Source organism: Silurus meridionalis, chromosome 3 (assembly GCF_014805685.1).
Source record: "Silurus meridionalis isolate SWU-2019-XX chromosome 3, ASM1480568v1, whole genome shotgun sequence".
Lineage (NCBI taxonomy): Eukaryota > Metazoa > Chordata > Actinopteri > Siluriformes > Siluridae > Silurus > Silurus meridionalis.
In genome coordinates, this window is record NC_060886.1 from 5,691,901 (window position 1) to 5,717,171 (window position 25,271).

General features: G+C 37.3%; 1 protein-coding gene across 1 annotated transcript in view; it reads right to left on the reverse strand.

Annotated features, from left to right (window-relative positions):
- ttn.2 (titin, tandem duplicate 2) overlaps positions 1-25,271 on the reverse strand; it is a 178,045-nt gene that overhangs the window by 108,464 nt on the left and 44,310 nt on the right. Inside the window, 52 exon segments of the mRNA XM_046845789.1 lie at positions 1,227-1,334; positions 1,481-1,672; positions 2,149-2,199; positions 2,435-2,515; positions 2,707-2,778; positions 3,546-3,617; positions 3,971-4,024; positions 4,311-4,361; positions 4,448-4,504; positions 4,628-4,654; positions 4,755-4,832; positions 4,933-5,142; positions 5,450-5,710; positions 6,183-6,450; positions 7,668-7,754; positions 7,934-7,989; positions 7,992-8,119; positions 8,214-8,487; positions 8,652-8,768; positions 9,735-10,022; positions 10,171-10,461; positions 10,663-10,950; positions 11,048-11,335; positions 11,469-11,747; positions 11,860-12,138; positions 12,239-12,517; positions 12,745-12,834; positions 12,837-13,031; positions 13,221-13,499; positions 13,594-13,875; positions 13,980-14,258; positions 14,478-14,759; positions 15,089-15,367; positions 15,486-15,773; positions 15,870-16,148; positions 16,279-16,557; positions 16,660-16,941; positions 17,051-17,332; positions 18,498-18,776; positions 18,876-19,163; positions 19,263-19,541; positions 19,645-19,923; positions 20,028-20,306; positions 20,391-20,672; positions 20,783-21,061; positions 21,202-21,489; positions 21,588-21,866; positions 22,002-22,283; positions 22,384-22,662; positions 22,774-23,055; positions 23,216-23,779; positions 23,927-24,205. Of these exon segments, the coding sequence (XP_046701745.1) occupies positions 1,227-1,334; positions 1,481-1,672; positions 2,149-2,199; positions 2,435-2,515; positions 2,707-2,778; positions 3,546-3,617; positions 3,971-4,024; positions 4,311-4,361; positions 4,448-4,504; positions 4,628-4,654; positions 4,755-4,832; positions 4,933-5,142; positions 5,450-5,710; positions 6,183-6,450; positions 7,668-7,754; positions 7,934-7,989; positions 7,992-8,119; positions 8,214-8,487; positions 8,652-8,768; positions 9,735-10,022; positions 10,171-10,461; positions 10,663-10,950; positions 11,048-11,335; positions 11,469-11,747; positions 11,860-12,138; positions 12,239-12,517; positions 12,745-12,834; positions 12,837-13,031; positions 13,221-13,499; positions 13,594-13,875; positions 13,980-14,258; positions 14,478-14,759; positions 15,089-15,367; positions 15,486-15,773; positions 15,870-16,148; positions 16,279-16,557; positions 16,660-16,941; positions 17,051-17,332; positions 18,498-18,776; positions 18,876-19,163; positions 19,263-19,541; positions 19,645-19,923; positions 20,028-20,306; positions 20,391-20,672; positions 20,783-21,061; positions 21,202-21,489; positions 21,588-21,866; positions 22,002-22,283; positions 22,384-22,662; positions 22,774-23,055; positions 23,216-23,779; positions 23,927-24,205 (11,550 nt within the window).

Consider the following 25,271-nt stretch of genomic DNA (forward strand, 5'->3'; position numbering starts at 1 on the left):
TTAGGTTTGGGCTCTGGCTTAATTTCAGGTTTGGGTTCAGGTTTAATTGCAGGTTTAGGTTCAGGCATTACCTTAGGTTTTGGCTCTGGCTTAACTTCGGGTTTGGGCTCTATCTTAATCTCAGCTTTGGGCTCAGGCTTAACTTCAGGTCTGAGCTCAGGCTTAGGCTCAGGCTTAACCATAGGTTTGGGCTCTATCTTAACTTCAGGTTTAAGCTCTATCTGAACTTCAGGTTTGAGCTCAGGTTTATGCTCAGGCTTAACCATAGGTTTGGGCTCTGGCTTAACTTCAGGTTTGAGCTCAGTCTTAACCATAGGTTTGGGCTCTGGCTTAACTTCAGGTTTGGGCTCTGGCTTAACTTCAGGTTTGAGCTCAGGTTTAGGCTCAGGCTTAACCATAGGTTTGGGCTCTGGCTTAATCTTAGGTTTTATCTCAGGTTCAGGCTCGGGCTTAACCTTTGGTTTGGGCTCTGGCTTAACCTCTGGTTTAGGTACGGGTTTGATTTCAGGTGTAGGCTGAGCCATCGTTTTTGGCTTGGGCTCTGGCTTAAGCTGAGGTTTAGGTTCAGGCTTAATTTTAGGTTTGAGCTCAGGCTTAACATCAAGTTTAGGTTCAGATTTGACTTCTTGTTTACGTTCAGTTTCAAGATCAGGTTTGGCCTCCAATATCACTTCAGGCTTGGACTCTGCTACAGGTTCATATTTTGGTTTAGATATTTGAGGAACAGATGTAACATCCTTGTGGTCAGGAACAGTTTCCTTTTTCCTCTCTTCTTGCACTTCTTTTTTTGCAGGTAAATATGAGGGAACCTCAGGCTTCTTGGAAGGTTCTTGTACTTTGAAAGGACATTAAAGTTTAGCACAATGCCATAAAAAGCACTGTTTTAAGAAATTTGACACAGTCAGAACAAAGAAATTGAAAAGAAGAGAAGGTATTTACACAAGGGCACAAGAATCACATGCAGCGCATTGCCTGATGTGTAATATTACAGAATAATATTTAATTGACTATAAAAACAATTATGTAAGATTAAGATTTGCTTATTAGAGTTAAAATGTTTAAACAATGGTGTCTTTTTTTGTATAGAAAATTCTTAAGAGAAAGAAAACAAGAACAATAAGCACAAAAACAGCCACTGAAAGAATAAGAGCGTGGCTGATGACAATCAAGTCAAAACAGGCACATTTAAAGCAGGACATTCGCATACAGCTATCATGTGCTAATACCTTTTGGAGGAACTATGTCCTTAGGAACCGGTGCTGGTTCTGGTTTGGTCTGTACTGTCCTTGGTGGTTCTGGTTCAGTTGGTTTTATTTTCTTTAACTCCAAAGGAGCTTAAAAGAAAATTATTTTTTCTTTTAATTCACATTAAAAAATTTAAAGCAGACAAAGAAGAGTCACTTCCATGGTGGAAGCAGGACAAACATACAACATGATAAAGCATAAAAAAACACAGCAGAATGCTTGAGTGAAAAAGTACCTTTGGATGGAGGTGGTTCAATTTCCTTCTTAGGTACAGGCTTCAGTTCAGGCTTTGGTTCTTGCTTCTTTTCAGGTGCTGGCTCAGGCTTGGCCTTTGGCTTGGGCTTGGGCTCTGGTTTTGTTTCAGGTATTGATGGAGGTTTAGGTGTAGGTTCTTTGGGCTTAGGCACTGGTACTGCAACTTCTGGCACTTTTTTTAATGCAATGTAAAATGTTAAGAAACTGTAAGACTTTGGAAAGAAGTATTTTAACAAGGGTTGACAATATTGACTGCCATATAACAATAAAAAATGTTCTCTACACAACAGACAGCAAAACATGACAGCAAAACAACATGACAGCAAAACTGACAAATCTGATCCTGACACAAGATCACAGACTATATATCAGACTATTAAAATGATGCAGAAGAGAACATGAACAGATCCACAAAAGTAGAATTACAAAAAATAAAAAAATATAAAATAAAAAAATACAGAAACATCCAATAATTTCACTTTGTTTGAACAGACAAAGAAAGATAGTCATGGTAGACTGTGGACAAACATATGAAACGGTCAAACATACTCGACAACACAACATAAAAAGAAAAATGCAATACAAAAACAACATATCATAGTATTAAAGAAAAATTACATAGTAGAAATTAGAAGACTGGACAAATACCTTTGGTTGGAGCAGGCAGTGTTGGCTGAGGAGCAGGTGCTTCTTCGTATTCTTTTAAAATATCCGAAAAAGGAATTCACAAAGGAAACAATTTTATTGAAATTGTTCACAATGTTATTTTAGAGTTACATGAGACAAACATGGTAGTAAAAAAGAGTGTAAGAGTTAAGAGAGAAACTGTAAAACTTCACACTGTACAGTGGAACTCACACATACAGTATTTTAAAAGCTGTTAGAAAACAGCACTAGAAGTATAACAAGAATAAAATACATTTAACAGTATTACCTTTTTTCGCTGGAACTTCTTTCGGCTCTTTCACTTTGAGTGGTATAACTTTTTCCTCTGAAGGTTTCTTAGCTTCGGGTACTTGAAAATAGTTTTCAGTATATTTGTATTATTATTATTGATGAAGGATCATGCATTTAAAGTAGCCAAAGACAAATAAAGAAAGAGTTAAGAATAAAATGTACACATATTTAAGAGACTGGACAAAAAGATGGACAAAAGAACAAACTTTACATTATACCATACAACAAAACATCGAGAGCTTTGTATACCTTTTTTTGGTGGTTCTATCCTTTCGTCGACTGGTATGCGTTTCTCCTCAGGTTTCTCAACCGCCTCAGGAACTTGACGAACAATTAATACATTAGATAAAATCTACAAATATATATAAATCTATAATATATATAATTACAAATAATATACAAAAAAAGAAAGAAGGCCATCAAGAATTACAGAAAGTAAAAAAAAAAAGGAGAAACTAGGACAAAAAAACAAATAGAAAGGATAGTTACTAAAGATAAGACAAAAAGGTAAAGATGACGTTTGCTAGGGATGCTGTTACTAACACCGGCATCAGGTATCTGATATCATGCTCATGAAAAAGTTTCAAATTTACCAAAAGCCAACACCATATTTTGCAACACTAATAAACAGACAACATAAAATGACAACAATCTGGATGTATTTCATGGCTAAGGACAAAAGAAAAGCAGACTGCAAACGAAGTTCTGTGAAAATATTAAGAGGAATAAGCTTTTATAATAAAGAGTGAGCACAAGGTGCCTTGAATTTGAAGCAAGCATGCAGAGAAGCTGGACCACAGAAGGGACAACCATGCTTTCTTTCACCAGCTTTGTTCAACAAATTTGTTGTAAGTTGAAGTCCAGTTCCTGGCACATTGTGCTCAGTTTTTAGATTCAGCATACACTGACACGGTTGTGTCAGATCAGCCAGCACGCAAACAAATACTCAGCACAAAGAGTTTATCACTAACAGCCCAAGGCAGCAACTAACAAAGTTATATACATGTTTTATGGCATCTAGGATTGTTTGACAGTTGATCTGCGGGGAACAACACAAAGTAGCCGACATTCATTTATCATTTGAGTACCTTTGATTGGTACTTCTTCTCTCACTCCAAGTGCCTTCCTCTCAACAACCTCTTCCACAGGAATTCTTGGCACTGTTGGAACAAAAAAAATGTACTTAGAAAAATAGATCACAAAGGTAATTAGAAAAGATACTGTAAGGAGTTGGATAATAAGAAACATACACAGTGGTGAAACACAAATGAAACATAGATATAGATTAGATCAAGAGGAACATCTTTGTGATGTTACACAAATAAGAACACATTACACAAACTTTGGTGAAAAGACACACAACAAGGACAAACATATGAAGAAATGGACCCTGTATAATATTAGGAAGACACGATGGAGGAGAAACACACAAACACAAATGTGATGAAAAGAGGGTGAGTTTGTGGTTCTGGTTTTAAATGAAAGGACAAGGATGGAAAGCTTTCGATGATACCTTTAACAGAGACTTCCTCTACTATCCTTTCTTCTGTTCTGTACTCATACTCTGCTGAAGGGTGACAGTTCATTGGAAATGTTTAAGGAAGCAGGTAATTGAACTACATTTGATAACTTTTTTTTAATACAGTGATGTTAATTGGTTATTTATAAACAATAACCCGAAGATATTGAGGATGAACACATACATTCACAATCACATTCTAATAAGATAATAATCATTTAATATTAATGTATATTGGACGAGCAGATGAGGTGATTTTGGTTAATATTCGATGTGGTCCGTTTTAGTGGATGATTTTGTGAGATAATGAACAAAGCTCAAGTAGAGGTTATACCTTTCATTTCCATCTTTTCCTCGTACTGATAGTATTCGACAGTCGATACAGCTTTCGGAAATAAAGTATCAAATTAGTGCGTGTTTATCAGAATTTAGGATCTTCATCACTGAATTGATATTCAAGTCCCTTCTTACCTTCAGTAGCAAATGCAGATGGTGCTTCAGGGACTTGTATTGATGAATCAGGAATATCTGGAGGGTTTTAAATATGAATTGAATTTCTATCGATAATAACCGGAATATATCGGATTTTTCCAATATAAGTAGTCTGAATGAGTTTTCTATATTATGGTCGTTTCGAACTAAAATACTTACCATAAGGTACCCTTCCTATGTCAATGTCTGTGAAAAGGACAGTGAAATAGTGTTATAGACATAAAAATACACTATAATACTCATGATTCCGTTGAATACTAACAGGTTCTAACAGTATTTTACAGACCTTTCCCTGACAGGTAAAGCTCTGCTGTGCTTTTGGCTTCACCTCTGGGCTCCAATCTGACAATCACTGAATATACGCCTAAAGAATCGTTCATTAGATTAGTTGGATCTGTTTTTAAGATAAAAATCAAAGCGATTTATAAAAAAAATGAATCCAGCAGGATTGCAGCTGGACAAACCTTCGTCCTCCGAAGTTACATTGCGGATGATCATAAAGTGCCGTCGGCCTTCGCTCCTGAATGTATATTTCGGGCTTTCTTTAAGCTCCCATATGTCCTTGTACCAGGTTACAATTGCATTGTCGAACGACACTTCACATTCAAAAGTCGCAGATTGTCGTTCCCGAACCACAATGTTCTGGATTCGTTTAGTAAAATGTATTTGCTCCGCTAAAGAGAAATGATTGTTGAAAAGTTTGATGGTTAGCAAGCCTGATTTGCTTGACTTAATGTATACATAAACATGAAGACATGTCTTCAATTCTTCATTCTCAGTTATCCATGCGATTCATACAGAATTTAGAAAGAACTCTTTAAAATAAAGAAGATGAGGATGGTTCAAACATCCAAGAGAAGAGTGCGTTGTGCAACACAAGACTTTTTACATATGAAGATGGAAGAGGTTAGTAAATGGTCTATTTTTTTTTTTTTTCGTTTTTAGATGATAAGAGTGTGAGTTTGAGGACACCATACACACCTTCGACCCAAAGATTTGCAGCTGTTTCAAGGTTTTTATATTTGCAGGTATATTCTCCTTGGTCTTCAGGTCTAACATCTTTAATTGATAGCTTCTGAGTGTAATTGGTCACAGAATATGTGTACCTCCCATGTGGCTCTAAATGCTTTCCATTTCTAAACCACTGAGCCTTTGCATTAGGTATGGAAAACTGGCATGTAAGTGTGCACGTTTGGCCTTCCTTACCAGCAACATCCTCCATGCGCTGTTCCACTTCTCCTTCTGTAACAAAAAAGAAAGAAAGAATACATTCAAATCTCAACATTTTAGAAATCAAATAGAGAAATTTTAAATATATGTATAATGTATAATAATAATAATAATAATAATAATAATAAATATGACAATACTATACTTACTACTATAATAATATAGTATTATACTCATAATAATAATAATAATAATAATAATAATAATAATAAAAATATAACAATTCTACACTTACTATTACTACTACTACTACTCCTCATAATAATAATAATAATAATAATAAAAATAATAATAAATATAACAATACTACACTTACTACTACTACTCATAATAAAAATAAAAAATTATTAATAATAATAATAATAATAATAATACATATAACAATACTACACTTACTACTACTACTACTCATAATAATAATATTAATAATAGTCATCATCTTATTGTTTATCTGAAGGATTTCTACAAGAAATACAGTACATACCCAAAACAGTCAGTTTGGCACTGGAGATATGTGGCCCACATACAATGCGATAACTGCCCTCATCCCGAGCCTGGCAGTTCTTGAGCTTTAAGATATGGCGGTCACCAACGACTTTAATCTCATACTTGTCACTTGTATCAAGTTTCTGAGTGCCCTTGTACCAGGACAGTGAAATCTCTGGGTAGTTGATTTTGATCTCACACTCAAACACAGCCTCTTTATTGGCGACTGTAGTTTGGTCAGTGATGTCTCTGATCAGTGTTACAGGCTGCATGTAAAGGACAAGAAAGGAATTTGTGGGCATGAAGACCAATAAATAAATATGACACATATACAGTATATCCTGCCATGCAATACACTCAGTGCCGGTTCTAGACATTTGGAGGTTCTAGTCATAATTTATATTGGAGGCCCCCCTGCCTTCTTCTCTCCACCTTTCAGACTAAATAAAAACACTTGAAACAGATGTAATTTCTAACCTTTTTATTTAAACAAAACCTCTTATCAGTACTTTTATATATTTACGTAAATGTGCATGTTAAAGGGGAGTGGTAGCTCATCATGTAGGTGGTAGCTCATTGTTTAAGGTGCTGGGTTACTGATTGGAAGGTATGGGATTCAACCCCCTGGTATCACCAAGCTACCACTCTTGGGCTCTTGAGCAAGGCCCTTAACCCTTTGTGCTTAAGGGGTGCTGTATCATAGCTGACCCCTGCTTCCGAGCAAGCTGGGATATGCGAAATAAAGAATTTCGCTGTGCTATAATGTATATGTGACAAATAACGGCTATTAATGAAACTAAGAATAAAAAAAGAAAAGAAAATATGAAAGGTCATTTGGACCAGCTCTCTTCTTTTTATTATATATTATTAAAAAGGCATTATATTTATATTGCCAAAAGTATTGGGTCACCTGACTTTCCAGCCATATGTGGTTCTTTCCAAAACTATCGCAAAGCTGAAGGCATAAAGTTGTATAGGTTGTCTTTGGATTCAGTAGCATGATATTTTCCCTTCACTTGAACTAGGAGACCAAAACCTGTACCAGCATGACAATGCCCTGTGCACAAAGCCAGCTCCATAAAGATCTGCTTTACATGGGTTGGAGCGGAAGATCTTCTGCTTTAAAGCCTATTAAACACCTTTGGGATGAATGTGAACACTGCCTGCACCTCAGGCCTCCTCACATTACCTACATCAGTACCTGACTTTACCAACACCCTTGTGTCTGAATGTGCAAAATCTCCACAATCACAATCCAAAATCTAGTGAAACATCTACTAAGAAGAGTGGAGGGAATCATAAAAGCAAATTGTGACTAAATGTAGAATGTGTAGAAAAGGACATGCGATATATAAGACTATGTGACCAAATACTTTTGGTAATATAGTGTATATAGTGAAATTGATGTATCATGATATTAAAATGTATCATTTGTAGAGCATAACATTTAAGAAACTGCTTGTAAATAAATAGAAAGCCACACCTCAGTTTGTTCCATTCTCTTCTGTAAATCAGCCACAAGTTTGGATAGATCCTCTTCTTCTGACTCACGTCTTGTATGTTCCAGTTCCTAAAACCAAGACAATATAGTATCAAAATGGAAACCATGGCAACAGAATAAAATACTGTCAGTGTCCGAGGTGTCTCCGAGTTGCTCGCAGTGCTTACTGCAGTCCAGTAAAAACTTTCTAGAACAGAAATTCGGACAAAAAATTAATAGTTGCATAAAATTTACAATAGACTACTCACAGGTCTTGCCATTTGTTCTTCTTCTTTCTCCTTCTTTAGAAACTCAATAGCTTGAGAAGGCCACGGTAGTCGGTGATACCATACATGCGTGCGTATTTCTCATACTCTTTGGGGTCCACATTTCTGAGCAGCTCAACAATATCAATTTCCTTGTCCTCCTTGGGGCTTTTTTGCTTTGATGGTGTTCTAAAAACAAAAAAAGAATGTTGAATTGTTTTATTTAGAACGACATGTTTGCTTCTTTAATAAACTATTACATCGAAATTTAAGTCCAGCTCACTTTTTCAATGTGACCATTTCAGGTGTAACCATTTTCTTCTGCTCAACAGTCAGATCAGTGCTGGATTCGATTTCTCCATGTTTGTTTGATGCTACACAACGATACTGGCCAGCATCAGATTTGGTTACATCTCTGATTTCCAGCTTGGCATCTTGGTCCTTTTGTACAATGGCAACACGACCACCGTGAGTCATTTGCCTCCATTTGCCCTTCATCCATTTCACACTAGGAATAGGATCACCACCAACTTTGGCAATGAAGGTCGCAGTGCCCTCTGTAAATATATAACAGAAAACGTTTGTTTTCTTTCAGAAAAGTATATTTTTGTGAATTTAACACCATCAGTAGGTGCTTTACAGCAAGCACAATAAACTGTGAATCTCAATTTAATCAATATATTTAACCTTCTGTCTAAAAAAAAAAAAAAGGAGCACTTACTCTCAGTGATATGGACACCCTTGGGTTCTTCAATAAAGAACAAATTGTCTAATTTTTTTGCTGGTTCACGAGCTGCAGGTGCTGCAGGAGAAGGAGCAGCAGGAGCTTTTGGCTTCTCTGTTAATTTGGATTACAGAACAAAAATAAGAAATATGAAGATAATAATAAGGCCTGAAACTATTATATAGACATACAATACAGTCTCACAGCATTTTGCTATATAGTCAGGAGCATTGTGTTGTGTTCACGGACACGAATTTCCATCTATTTTCGTGTCACTCAGCACGACTGCTTTCATCTGGCTCTGGCTCCACAGCAACGGAGGCAGAGGATCATGGGTAATGCTGACAGAGATGCCAACGGTCCTTTTTTCCCCATTTTTATCAGCGAATAAGGCAGATAATATACGATTAGGGAAAGGGTAAGGGTTATACTGTAATAAATGTGTGTCTGCAATTAACGCAGTCTCCTGTATTAACCGGGAGACATTATTTACTGTATTTTGACTGGAAGGAACCACTGACGATGGTTTATAATAGTGAGTAGCCTACCGAATATAAGGAAATTAAAACAAGGATAAAATCTCCTGATTAAATGTTAAGTAATAGTGCTTGAAGATTAAAAAAAATCAATAACAAACAAAAAAAACCCAATACAGCATCTGGGGTATCCAGTGACTGAAAGAAAACTTTGGCAGAGGAACCAAAGATACTACTTATTGGAATACATTACAAAGAAAGTCGTCCTCAGTGACACTATATAGAATAGTTACACTATATATGTAACAATAGATTACATTTCATAACTACATCACCAAATGCCGTGAGAATGGGACATAAGAGGGCTAAGAGATAACCTGATTTTATTAACAGCCAAGTGGCCTTACTCTACAATAAACAATAAATACCATTAAAAATAGTGCAAGAAATTCTTATATTAGGATCTTAGGTATTAGCAAGTAAAGGAAATAAAGCAAGTTATACAATGACAAAGAAATCTGAAACTAGTGTTAGAACAATTAACACGTTAATAGAATTAATACTGTGCATGTTAATAGAAATCCATGGGTTGGGAATGAAATACCTTTGATGGTAACTCTGGACTTGCAGAACTCACTACCAGCTTCATTGGTTGCTTTGCAAAGGTAATCTCCTGCATCTGTTTTAGATACATTAGGCATTTCCAGTGTAGCGATGCCATCAACAAAGGTGATCTTGGTGGTGGCAGAGGAGGTCAAATCCCTTCTGTCCTTCATCCACTGAATTTTCAGTGGTGGAGAGCCACGTACATGGCAGCTAAGTGCAAGTCTCTCACCCTCATTCAGTGTTACAGGTTTAAGTGGCACATCAAAGCTTGGAGGTACCTTCCGTGCTGCATTATGAAAGTGAAAAAAACATAATAAAAGAATGAAAACATGGTTAATAGAATGTCCTCCAAGTATAATATACAGTAAATTATAGTATAAGTGAAGTGTTTATAAATGTTAAAAAAAATCCATGCAGTTCAGAAAATAATGCACCTGTAATATGAGCTGAAACCTGGCAAGAAGCAGAACCAGCCTCATTGGTGACCTTGCATGTATAAGTACCACTGTCTGTGCTGGAAGAGCCCTTTATCACCATTACAGCCATGTTGCTTTTGAAGGTCATTTCATATCTGTCAGTGGCAAATATTTCTTTGTCGTCTTTGTACCAGTTGACAATCATCGGCTGCGATCCAGCGACACGCGCCTCAAATTTCATCAACTTGCCCTCTGTTTCCTCAATGGTTTGTGGGGGCTTTTTGGTGAAGCTTGGTGGAATCTTCTCCTCTAGAAATCACAATTGTTTACAATTAAATTTAATGTATTTTCAACAACATATTTTAGATTAGCACATTCAACACAGAATATGTTGAACACAGATTTGCATAATCACTTTTAATGATCTTCTTACAAGAATAAAAAGAGTGAATTTAAATCGAAACATAAGAGTAAAAATGAGAAAAGCGCACATAAGAAATCACCAGATACCTTTCACAGTGACCTCTGTTGAACAAGAGTCCTTTCCCATATCATTAGTAGCATGGCAAGAATAGCGGCCAGTGTCAGCCTTATCAGCTTTCAGAATAGTCAGTTGTGCTGTGTTTTCCACACAGGATATCTTATAATTGCCCCCTGTGCGGATATCTTTATGATCCTTTGACCAAGTGACTTTGATGGGCAATGAGCCAGTCATGTGGCATGATAATTCCACAGAACTTCCGACTGAAACTTCAACAGGTGAAAGCTTTCTTTCAAACACAGGTGGGTATCTTGGCTCTGAAAAGGTTAAACAGTACAACAAACCCAAACACAGGTTAACACTATATGTTAAGAACTACACATTGATGGATCTTAAATATAGAAATGAGCAGACCTTGAAGTGTGAGTTTGGCTCGACAAGATGCAGTTCCAACGATATTTGTTGCAACACAAGTGTATTCTCCAGAGTGTCTCATTTCTCCTTTTGCAATTCTCAGGACAGCAGAGTTGTCATCGAATGACATTGTGTACTCTGGGCCACTCTTTAGAGCTTCGCCATCTTTAAGCCAAGAGATCTCTAGTGGAGATGATCCTGCAACACGGCACTCAAACTGAACAGGTTGTCCTACAGTTTGCTGAATGCTAGTGATTTTCTTTGGGAAAGATGGTGGTGTCTTGGCCTCTGGGGTAAAAAAAAGAATAAAAATATAAGATCATTAAAACAATTACACACTTGATTCTTTTTTTAAGTGACACCTAAAATAAATGACCATTTAAGAGGCAAAAATGTAAAAGGTTTTAGACATAAAGTTCACCTTGTACAGTTAAGTGGCAACTAGAAGAGGCAGACCCAATGTTGTTTTCTGCCTTACAGCTGTATTCTCCAATGTCTGCTTTGGTGGCTTTGGCTAATTTTAAACAAGCGACACCTTTGGAGTACTCGATTCTACAGGTTGGAGAAGATCGAACTTTGCCATCCCCTTTGAACCAGGACACTTTGATGTCAGGAGTGCCCCCGATCTGGCATTTCAGGCAGACGGCATCACCTGCGGTCACTTCCATTGGTTCCAAGCTCTCAATAAAGAATGGTGGCTCTAAAAAGTCCCAACATAAACCAAGAATAATAAGAAAGCATGCAAACTATAATTTCTTCCAGTCTACTAAGAATATAATGATATTTTAAAAATAACAATAATAATAAAAAACCTAAAATGGACACTGTTGCATCACAGGTGTCAGAGCCAACTTCATTGGAAACTTCACATGAATATTTCCCTCCTGCTTCTTTATCACTGTTGAGACACTCCAGAATGCAGGAGGTCTCCGTAGTTGTAATATTGTATCTATAAGAGGAGAAGATCTCCTGGCCATCTTTGTGCCACTTCACCAGAATCTTAGGGCTTCCAGCATATGTGCATTCAAGCATCATTGACTTGCCCACTTCGACAGAGATGTCTTTCAACTTTTTGACAAAGCGTGCAGGTTCTGATTACAACATAAAAAAAAATACCATAAAATTATCTATTATATAACTCGGCACAGCTTTACAACGTGTTTTGATCCAAAAGCTATTATGTGAGCTTACCTTTAACAAAAAGCATCACAGGGGTGTTTTCCTTGCCAACGTCATTAATAATTTGGCAGGTGTACTCTCCTGCATGAGATTTGCCAATGTTAAAGAGTTCCAATGTAGCTACGTCTCCTTTCAGAGCAATCTCACAGGCTTTGCTAGGCACAATCTCTTTACTGCCTCTAAACCATTTCAGCCTTAATGGGGCACTTCCTCTCACAGTTGCAGTGAATGTTACATTTGATCCCTGGAGTGCCTCAACTGGCTGAGGAGGCGTCACAAAAGATGGAGGTTCTGTAATAAATGCGTAAAGAAACAAATCAACATTATTTTTGGACCAACAAAATTTTGGAAGTCATAAGAGGCCATGCATTATAAAACTTTCTTTCTATCAATCATAATGCTGCTGCTTAAGACTTCTGTTAAAAAGTTGAAAACAAAAACTCTTAACACTGAATCTTTCTTCCATGAAGGATTTATTCAGTGAGAATCACTGATTTTTCTCAAACCTAATTACTGACCTTTAACATCAAGTGAGGCAGAAGTTTCAGCAGTTCCAGCATTGTTCACTGCTTTACACTTGTATGAACCTGCATCATGTAGTTTTACAAGGGCAGCTTCAGCTTACAGGTGTTCTCAGCAAAACTAATTTCATAGTTTGGCCCACTCTTAATCTCCTCGCCATTGTGGTACCAAGAAATGGTAAGAGGTGCAGAACCTGAGACCTTGCAATCCAATTCAATAGGTTTATCAATGATACTGGGTATGTCCTTCAATTTTCTTGAGAAGGCGGGAGGAATAATTTTATCTGTTTAAAAGAAACAGTCATTGGTTAGGACTGTGGTGCAAAACTTTGAAGTTTACTTCACTCAAAAGATAATTATATAAGAAAGACAATAAAGATGCTTAAACATTATGCATTTAACAACCACATTCAGTGATGTCAGTCAGTATGTGGTCAGATGAATTTAAAAGAAAATCATATTAGACTACTAACCTAAAACACCAAGGTGCATCTTGCAACTATCACTTCCAACTTCATTTGAGACCTCAAAGGTGTAGTCTCCAATATCACCTTTGTCTGTGGACAACACCTTGAGGCTGGATACATTTTTGGAGAAGGTGATTTTGTATTTTGGTCCAGGTGATAGCTCCTTTCCATTTTTATACCATTTTGTTTTAAGCTCTGGAGTTCCAGACACAGTGCATTCTAAATCTGCTGAGTCACCAGCTGTGACACTTACAGACTCTGTCTTATCCAAAATGGCAGCGGGTTCTGAAAAACAATCAACTAGTCTCAGACAAAAGTCACTTTAAGAAGAGAAGCAAAAAAAAAAAAAAAAAAAGATAAATGAAAGAATTTTACAAACCTAGAACAGTTAAGTTTGCCACACATTGTGCCACACCAGCATCATTTTTAATCTCACAAGTGTATTTCCCAGCAGTGGTTGAATCAGCTTTAAAGATCTTCAAGGTTATCTGGTTGTTTTCGAATGTAATTTTTCTGTTGTCACCATCTCTAAGAACATGGTCCTTGTCTAGTACCCAAGATACAGTGATTGGCTCAGAGCCTTTGACAGTTGCCCCAAATGTAACCTCCTCACCAGATATGGCTGTCAAATTGGTCAGTTTCTGCACAAAAACTGGTGGCTCTAAATGACAAGACATGATTAGATTAACAACAGATTCATCGAAGACAATCCAAATACAGAAAGGTTTGTGGATTTCACAGATTTTTTGTTTCCGGTTTACTAACCTCTGAGTTTCACCACTCCTTGGCAGGTATCAGTTCCTACATTGTTTGAGGCTTTGCATTCATATTCACCGGCATCTGATGCATCCAGTCCAAGAATGTGTAGGGTAGCATGGTGTCCCTCAGACACAAATTTGTACTTTCTACTTTCCTTTAGGAGTTGTTTGTGTTTATACCAGGTTATCTCAAATGGTGCATGTCCCTTCAGCTCACAGCTTATACTGACATCTTTGCCTTTCAGCCCCTCACTAGGTGAGGGCACTTTGGTGAAAGTTGGTGGTTCTGAAAAATATATAATTTAAATGTCATTTTAAGATGAGTTACCATGCATATCTAATACTGGTTGATCAAGAATAGACTTTCCAAGAGCTTAAGAAGACATATGAATGTAATATACACACACACATTGATGTATATACTGTATATATATATATATATATATATATATATATATATATATATATATATATATATATATCATTAGATCACCCATCAACTAACCTTTGACTGAGAGAGTGGTGCTGCAGCTCTTAGTTCCTGCATCATTCTGAGCTTCACAGGTGTACACACCGTCATCATCACAAGAGGTCTGTAAAATCTCCAGCACTGCCACCGAGCCATCGAAAGCCATCCTCGCATTGCTACTCTCAGTAACTGCATGATCATGTTTGAACCAGCTTATTTTCACAGGTGGCGTGCCAGTAACTTTGCATTCGAGCCGGAGTGGCAATCCCATATTTAGAAACTTCGTTGCTGGAAGTTTCTGTACAAATTCAGGTGGTTCTGCAAAGGTTAAAAAATATCATAAGTTAGCTTAATCACATATTCAAAATCTAATCTAGGACAGAAGATGGCTTCAAAATAAAGAGCAAAGGATTAGCAAACAATGGTTGGCAGAAATAAGCATGTTGATGAAGAATTAAAAAGATGCAAGATGATGATGAAGAGGCTGCAGACATAAAAAAGCGATATGATAAAAGCAACATAAAGATATCAAAAAAAAAAAAAAAAAAAAAGCAAATAGGAACACGTTAAAATGCAAAAAAAAAAAAAAAGCAAATGATAAAAATCTAATTAAGATGGCGGCCGTGCAGAAATAAAAAATGTCCGACCTTTCACCAATAAGCTTGCGGTACATTTCGCTGTACCAGCATCATTGCTAACTTGGCAAGAGTATGGCCCACTGTTCGAAAGTCCCACAGCAAAAAGATCTATGAAGCTTGACAGGCCTTCAAGGCCAATAAAGCAGGATGGTCCAGTAATCAGTTCAGTATCCTCTTTAAACCATTTCACTGTGAAGGGAGGTGTTCCTTTAAAAGTACTTGTAAAACGAACAGTGGTATTTGGTATGACTGCCTGCGGCTTGGGCACCACCACAAAGCTTGGGATTTCTACATTTTTTTTTTTCAGAACAGAAATACAGACAATGGTGTTAAAGAAGTGGCAGGTATTATTGTACCTAAATGTAAATGTGCTTGAAATTTGAATCAAATCTGTAATGTTTTTCACCTTTCACCCTCAGTGTTCCACTGCATTCACAACTGCCTGCTTTGTTTGTAAGTTTACAAGCGTAGGTTCCAGTATCTGCCTTCTCTAGTTGCTCAATCTCCAAAGAGACACTGTTGTTGTCCTGAAACAGTTTATGCTTGGTTTTTCCTGTCAGTTTAGTTCCATCTTTAAACCACTCCACAGAGATTGGGAGTGATCCAGATACATTGCATGCTAGTTTAACTGGGGAACTGAGAATCTCCTCCATGTCACTCAGGGGTTTGTTGAAGGTAGGAGGAATTATATGTTCTAATTCAAAACAAGAGAGGCAAAAGTAATGCATATGTAGCATCGTTTTAAATATTGTGGGTAATTTATTTCTTTATTATCTAATAAAACACTAACCTAGGACATTCAAAGTCACTGTACACTTGCAGGTACTAATGTAGTTGGAGACCTCAAAGAGGTAGGTTCCTCCATCATCTAACTGTGCAGACTGAATCATAAGTTTACTGACGTCGTTGGCAAAACTAAGAGTATGTTGCCTGGATGAGACAACCTCTTTGCCATCTTTACTCCATTTCACTTTCAGTTCAGCAGTGCCTGTTACCTTGCACTCAAAACTGACAGGATCTCCAGCAGTGACATTTATAATCTCTGGTTTCTCAATAATCTGGGGAGGCTCTGAAGTTCAAAAAGAATATATAAATGAAATCATTTGTGGTATATATATATATATATATATATATATATATATATATATATATATATATATATATATAAACTATTTGAAAACTCAAATATGTGAACCAACCATGAACTAAAAGAGTAGCAAAGCACTTTTCTTGCCCTGCATCATTCACAGCCTGGCAGGTGTATCTTCCACTGTGGTTCGACTGGCACTTGGGAATTCTTAATTTAGCAACATTGTTCTCAAATGTCCTCACAATCTCAGCATCTTCCAAGATCCATGCTTCATCTTTCTGCCATTGTATGGTCAGAGGAGGTGAACCCTTCACAACACAATAAAACTCTGCTACATTCCCCAACACTGTAGTCACATTCTGGATCTTTTCTACAAATGATGGTGGTTCTGGTAGGAAGGGGAGTTGAAAAGACTATTAGTTATGTTGTTAAGTGAGTTTAAAGTGTCAGTCACATTTTAAAGGTAAGAAATTATACTGTATGAGTCAACCTTTTATGCTTAGTGTTGTCCTACATGAACAACTTCCGACATCATTTGAAATAGTACACTGGTACTCGCCAACATCCAAGTCATCGCATTTCTGTATGTGGAGTAACATTAGCGAACCATTTTTCTGAGAGATTAAATGCTTGATGCTGGGCTTTAGCTCCTTGGAATCTTTTTGCCAGGTTATTTTGAAAGGAGCTGTGCCTCTAATTTGACACTCAAAAGATGCATTCGAATCTTTCACAACCTCTACAGGAGCGAGAGGCTTTACAATAACCGGTGGCTCTGTAATGTGAAGAAAGCACAGGTACATAAAAATGTATACTCAGTGTAGTGTGCCTGTATTTCTGAATGCAAAAATTAACTATGCAACTTTGCCAAAGTATGCACCAACCTTTCACTTTTAGATCCATGCTACAGCTCTCACTACCGGCCTGGTTGCGGGCCTCGCAGTAATATACACCGCTGTCTTTGAGATCAGCACCAGCAATCTCAAGACGTGCCAGCGAGTTGACAAAACTCATTTTATGCTTGTCGTCTGAACTTAAGTCATTACCATCTTTAAACCAGTATGTATCTATTTCTGGTGTGCCTGTCACCTCACACTCAAAAATGACAGACTGGCCAGGTTTTACTACTGAAGCCTTTTCTGGCTTTCGGGTGAATTTGGGGGGTTCTGTATAAAAATAAAAAAAGGAAGAGAAATATGTACATATTTTATTAATTGAGTTTTTAAACACAAATGTGTATGAGAATATTTATTAAAACTGAAGATGCATCAATACCAAGATTTGTATCTGGGATTAGCTTGTTACCATGCTCATTTAAATGTACTTGTAAAAAAATGATCCAGTAGCAAAGCCGATCTGCACACTCTGAGGAAGCATTATAATATTTCCTACAATAAGACTAACCTGACCAAAACTTATTTTGTTACTGTACTAAAGTAGCGTTTTCATGTATCTGTAATTTACTGAGGTATTTCTATTTGTGGAGATTTTCACTTTAACTTCACTAAATAGCAAAGTCAAATATCATTCTTTTTATTGTACCGTAATTTCGGGACTATAAAGCCCACCCATATATAAGCCGCACCGACTGAATTTTACAAATATTTTTATTTTTAACATAAATAAGCCGCTACTAAGCCACTAATAAGTGTCTACACTAATGTACTTTACACAGGCTTTAACGAAAGACACATTACACACGGTGTAACGGGTGAAATATTTTGTGCTTCCTTTAGGAGCATAGCGGTATTTTGGAAACAGCATGCCACTGCATTTTTCCGGTAATACTGCATGTGTGCAAGACTGAGGAATATGTCCTTATTATTTTCTGATGCTCATTTCTACGTTTCTTTGACTAACCCGTAAAGCTGTTGCCAAGAAAAATAAAAAAGCACGAGTTTTGGAAACCTGTCTGTGCTTATATGATTTCTGTTGCAACTGGAGTTAGCGAGCTCTCCCTTCACCCAGACTCAACGGCTTGTATCTAAACAGTAGCCGACCAAGAAAGTCCTTCCTTCTTCCTTTCACAACTATTTCTCTCGAGAGATTTTCTTTTGGCATCGTCAAGTACATGCTTTTTGTACTTCATCCACCACTGGTATAGAGCAGTGTCATCTAGTTTCTTTGTTTGAAATGAGAACTGTCATGCTTGAGTACACAATGTGAAATAAATAGTAGCTTGTACTGATTTGTAATATCTATTTATCCGAACAGGATACCCCTGGTTGCTGAATAATAAGCAAGTAAACCATTTCAGTATACTATAGGTATCTATGAGTAACAAAAATAGTATTGATGCATCCCTAAATAAAATCGAAATAAGTGAAAAACCTTTGACAAAGAGTGTTGCTTGGCAGGAATCCGAGCCAACGTCATTGCTTATTTCACAAATGTAGTCTCCAGAGTCTGATGGCTTAGTGAAAAACAGCTCAAGTGAGCTTGAAGAGTCATCATTGTGAATGGAACAGTCAACCCCTGATAAAAGCTCTTTTCTATCTCTGAACCACTTGATGGTCAGCGGAGGAGTTCCAGAAACAAGTACACCGAATTTCACTCTGGTTCCAGGTATCACTTGCTGTGACTCAGGTTTCTCAATGATAACTGGAGGTTCTGTTTATAAAGGTAGTATATTAGGTTTAGTGAAATTCAAGCATCTAGGCAGGTTTATAGAAAAAAATGAAGACATTAGTGATGAAAAAAAATGCAGACCTTTAACTTTTAAGACACCAGAACACTGAGCACTGCCTGCTTCGTTTGTAGCGATGCAGGTATAATTTCCACTGTCCGAACTATCAAGACGACTGATTTCCAAAGATGCAGCATTCTCAAAGAAAAGAGACTTGTGTTTTTCATCAGTGTCTATCTCCTTGTTCTCCTTAAACCAATTGATTGCTATAGGCAGAGATCCTGCGACCAGACATTCCAGGTGTGCAAACGATCCTTTAATACTTTCCAAATGCTTTAATTTTCTTGTGAATGATGGCTTAATTATTTGATCTGTTCCAATAACAAAAAGGTAAAATGTCAATGAATATATTTTACTGAAACCTTACTAATATTTTTACATATAGAACACACCTTCATTAAGAAACTAACCTAGTACTGATAGAGTGGCTTCACAAGTGCTTCTGCCAACATCATTTGAAACCTCAAATGTATATTGGCCTTCATCATTCCTCTCTGTGGAAAGGATCTTTAATACTGAGCTCGTGTCAGTGTTTTGTATTTTATATTTTTTGCCGGATATCAGCTCTTTCCCATCCTTCAGCCATTTGGCTTTTAGAGATTTAGTACCTGAGAACCTGCAATCCATAGTGGCAGGATCTCCTACTGTAACACTGATAGACTTGGCCTGCTCTGTAATAGTTGCTGGTTCTGTAAAGAGTAAAGAATGACAAATATTGTTGTTCCAATGAACTAACAATATGTTGACTCTAGATAATGCAATCTAAGTATGGGTCTACTTCAAATAACAAACCTTTGACCACCAAAGCTGCTGTACACTTCTGACGTCCAGCCTCATTCTGGGCATGGCAAGTGTACTTTCCAGAATGTTGTAACTTAACATTAGAAATATGCAGCACTGCTTTCCTGTTTTCAAAAGAAATCTGCACATCCTCTGTATCTTTGACCTCATGGTCACCTTTTGTCCATGACACTGTCATGGGCAGTGAGCCTTTCAGAACACACTGCATTGTAAGCTCGCTGCCTAGTAAAGCATCCATGTTATCTAGCTTCTGTGCGAATGATGGTGGCTCTAATAAAAAAGAAAAAAAATCAAGACATATGCTTATGATCTGACAATGTATGTCTACAAAGGATTTTGTTAAATATTCTTAAACATTTCAACAGCTAACTGACCTTTCAATACAATTTCACATCCACATGATGCCTGTCCCACTTCATTTATTACTGTACATTTATATTTGCCAGCATCTCCAGGCTCAAACTTGAGAATCTCGACAGTAACCATATCATTCTTAATGCCAATGGTATGTCGGCGATCGTTTCTGATCTGCTTCGAGTCCTTGAAACATGAAACCTCAAATGGAGGTGTTCCTGAGACAGATCCCTCGAGCACAAGATCACAGCCTGTAACAACTTCTCTGGATTCAAAGAGTTTAACGAACGCAGGAGGTTCTGGAGTGAAAAACAATACAATATAAGCCAAAACTCTAGCTAGTTAATAGATAATAAAATATTCCAGATGATTCGCTAACATACCCTTGACGGTAACCAGGCAGCTGCATTTGTCACTGCCAGCATCACTGGAGGCTACACAAATATAATCACCACTCTCTTCGAAGCTACAATTGAATATCTGAAGTGTAGCAACTGAGTCGTTGAAGGTCATTTGATAATTATTACTTGGGCTGATTTCAATATTGTTTTTAAACCACTTAATAGTAATTTCTGGACTGCCAGTTACTTTACACTCCAAAACCACACTACTGCCATCCACAGCTAGTTTAGTCGATTCAAGTTTGGTCACAAACTTTGGAGGCTCTATGAAAGAGAAGAACATCATATTGATGATAATTATTCATAAGAGTGGTAAAACAATAACAGCACATAAGAGTAGAAAAAGCATAAAAGAACACAATAAGAAGTAGCACCTTTTACAAATAAGACTGTGGTGCATGAAACCTTTCCTGCATCATTGGCAACTTGGCAAGTATATTTGGCAGAATGTGATGGTTTCACAGAGTGCAGTTCCAAGGTACTCGAAGAGGTGTCTTTCTTGATGAAGCAACTACCTCCAGTTAATATCTCTTTCTCATCTTTGAACCACTTAATATTAAAACTGGGGGTTCCCATAAAAGCAGCTTTCAGAACAACATTAGTGCCTGGTATAGCTTCCTGAGATTCAGGTTTCAGTGTGAAGACTGGTGGCTCTGTTTTTTAGTTGCCATGGAAAAGATCACAGTTAAATCAAAACATACATAAACAAGCCTATGTTTTGTATTCAAAATAATTAAATAATAAATTAAAACTGCTATTAGGTAAAGAAATCACTATAGAATTTTTAATTCACCTTTAACAGAAACTGGTCCACTGGTCTCACTGTGCCCTGCAGCATTTGTTGCATGGCATGTGAAAACCCCAGCATCGGAGGTCTCTAAATGAGAAATTTTCAACAAAGCAGTGCTTTCTTTTAATTCAATTTGGTACTTTATCCCAGTTTTGATCTCCTTTCCATCTTTGAACCAAGATATTGTCATGGGCTGCGACCCTGACACTTTACATTCCATCTGAATATTTCCTCCAAGGTTTCCATCAACCTTTTTAAGACTTTTTGTGAAGGTTGGAGGTATAATTTTACCTGTTCAAGACATGTTTTCAAGATTTAAAAAAAAGAAAGAAATCATGCACAGAATATATTATAAGTTAGAAGAAGTCAAAGAAAACCAAAAAACTAACCAAGAACTGTGACTGTGCAAGAACAGTGGTCTTTTCCAACCCGATTGGAAACTTCCACTGTATATTCACAGCTGTCTCCTCTCTCTGCCGAGAGGATTTTTAAGCTCGCTACATTATCTTTGAATGAGATTTTGTATTTCCGGCCTGCAGTCACTTCCTTGCCATCACGGAGCCATTTAACTTTAATGTCTGGACTTCCTGACACAGTGCATTCCAAAGTTGCAGAGTCTCCAACTGTTACACTGATGGATGGTGCTTTATCAACAATTCTAGCAGGTTCTGAGATATTTAATAAAAATACAAAAAAAAAAGGACAGAATTGATATTTTTTTAATATTCGAATGATTACCAGCATTCCCAAGTTGTTGATGAGTGTATGCTAATATTACTCTTCACTTGGTTTTTATTTCTAACCTTGAACTGAAACCTTGGCTTCACTTTTTTGCTGGCCAGCCTCATTTTCAGCTAGGCATGTGTATGTTCCATCATGGTTCATGGCTATTTTTGCAATGGCCAAACTGGCAATGTTGTTTTCAAAAGTCATTTTTATATTTGGATCATCACGTCTGAGTAGCTCAGAATCCTTTAGCCATGTGACAGTAATAGGGGCTGAGCCTTTAAGAGTACCCTGCAGTTTCACAGCACTGCCCAAAACTGCAGTTGTGTTTTCAATCCTCTTTACAAAAGATGGAGGTTCTGCATGAAAGAAGAAAACATCACAAACATTTATAACATGAGAAATCGTTAACTTACGATAACGAATGGCACATGCTTTAAGAATGGATCAGTTACAAACCTTTCAGTTTGGCTACTGATTTAGAAGTAATTTTACCAACATCATTTGAAACAACACATTGGTAGTCCCCAACATCTGCACTGTCAAATGACTGTATTTCCAAATAGGAAAATGTGTTCGTTGTCACAGTGGTGTGCTTTTTATCAGTGGTCACTGGTTTCTTATCCTTTATCCAAGTGACATCAAATGGAGCAGTTCCAGTAACTTCGCACTGGAGTTTTGCAGTATGCCCCTTGACTACCTCCACCATTTCTAACTCCTTTTTGAAAGCAGGGGGTTCTAAGAGTAATGCCATAAAACAAAATAGTTTTTCAACAAAAAATAATCAATCTATTTGCATTTGGAAATCAAACGTGAACTGTTAGATCATCAATCCCTAGTATGACAAACCTTTAACAGTTAAGTTGGTGCTACAGCTTTCACAACCCGCCTCGTTCATTACTTCGCAGACATAGTTTCCACTGTCAGACACAATAAGGTCAGTAATCTCAAGTGTAGCTTGACCATCTTTGAAGGTGATTTTGTGTCTTTCGCTGGAACTGAGCTGCTTGTCATTTAAAAACCAACTGACATGGAGATCAGGGGAGCCTTTAACCGTGCACAGTAAGCGTGCAGAAATTCCTTGTTTCCACAGAATCTTAGGCTCCAGTTTCTTAACAAATGCGGGAGGTTCTGAGAAAATTCAGTTTGGAGCAAATTAGTTCTACACTGCAAGAAAGCTCACAGTTCAAGAACACGCATGCAGAAGAAGGTGAAGAATACAAGTGAGAGAGAAAACGTTAGTTAAAGATGACTTTTTCAAAGGAAAGCAAATTAGGCACGAATATCTTACCTTTCACCACAACCACAGAAGAGCAGCTGCTGCTTCCAGCATCATTTGTGGCAGTACAAACATAAGTGCCTGTATCTTTAATCTTGGACTTCGGGATATCGAGGCTGACCACTTTTTCATCAAATGAAATTTTGCTATCCATAGTGTTATGGATTTTCTTGCCATCCCTTGTCCAAGTGATAGTCACTCCTGTATCTTCATTTACCTGACACTCGAGCCGTAGTGAGTTACCCACTGCCACAAAAGTTGATTCAAAGGTCTTGACAAAAATGGGTTTGTCTATAACTTTCATTTCAGTGCAGCATGTAGCCATGCCAACACTGTTTGAAGCTTTGCAAAGGTATGTTCCCTGATCACTTTGTTCAAGTTTCGTGATCTCAAGACAATGTTTGTTCTTCTCAAAGGACAATCTATAGTGCTCATCGGGCAAAATTGCAATGTTGTCCTTGTACCATATAACATTCATTGGTTCAGAACCAGTGATAACACACTGAAATTTTGCTTGTTTGCCCACAAATAATGTCATCGGTTCAGGCTTTGTTACAAACTCTGGAGGGAAAACCTCTATAAAAACAAAGATGAGTAAAGAAAAGAAAAAAAAAAAAAGAATTGGTTTGAATAAAATAGAGCATCGGTTTGGATTTCATTTTCGAACAGAAAATTCACCAAAGAATAAATCACTAGTATCCGTGCCAAAAACAGATCGCTTACCTGCTACAGTTAGGTTTGCAGAGCAGCTGTCGCTACCATGTTGGTTTGAAGCTTTGCACATATACTCTCCACTATCTGCTTTCATTGGGCTTAGGAGCTCCAGAGATGATGTGGTAGAGTGACTGATGATCCTGTACTTGTCACTCTGCCTGATCTCAGAACCAGACTTGAACCATTTGAAGGTCACATTTGGAGCATCTTCAATCTCACAATCAAATGTGGCAGGGCTGCCAACACTAGTCTCCAAAGCATGGATTTTATACCTGAAAACAGGGGGCACTAAATTGTGCACAGGATGGGAAAAAAAAAGTACAATTAGCAAAATGAATGAAATTTATTAATGCAAATAATACAATCAAGATGGAAACACAAAGTTTGCTTTTGAAATGAATTTAGTTCTGCTGATATTGTTTTTGCCAATAAGAGTTATTATACTCCAAAATGTAAGCCAGTAGAACTTAATTCACTTCAAAGCTATTTCAGAATGACATGAATGATGGGATGCAAAGAAAGAAACCCAGGAGTGACTGTGGAAGTAAATTTGTGACCAATGGAAAAGAACTGAAAAATGAAGAAGAGAACCAAGACATTATGTCCTGGAGAGCATGCAAAGAGAAGTGCGCAGTGAAGAATGGACCATGGGACAGATACTGTGCCTAATACCCAAGGTGTTGCGGGTGAAGAAAGATCCCACCATGGAATGGTGATAAGCATGGGATGATGTTGAATAGGATCCAGCTGTTAAGAAGTGATGGCTAGAAAGTGAAGTCATGCGCACATGTTTTGGGAATAAAGTGACTAGATCAGAAGTGGGGATTGGTGAAATGAAGAAGAAAGTATCAAGGTGATGTCTTCATACTAAATTCTGTGCCCTGTTCTATTAGTTGGGCATATTAATATCTTTAAGGGGAATCTCAAGAACTCGAAATGAATGGTAAGGAGGTTAGTCATGGGTGATGTGGCATGGTAAATTAATCCCTATAATCCAACCTCTTGTGACTACTGTGAGTCTTGATGAAGTCCTTGTTGTGCCAGCTTCACTCACAGCCTCACACGTGAATTCGCCTTCATGTTTTTTCTTGATAACTTTGTCTATTACTAGTGTATAAGTATCCCTGTCTTTTGAACACTTGAACTCTTTGCCAGACTGAATTTGTTTTCCGTTAAAAAGCCAATTCACCTTTGAAACATGTCTTACAGTAACCGAAAATGTTGCTTTAGAATGTTCGTCAAGTGAAATGTCATGTAAAGTACTCTCAAAAACTGAATAATCATCCGTAACTGTCTTTTCTTCTAATTTGAGTGTTTCTTCTATTAGAGATTTCTGCATTGCTTCACTCTTAAT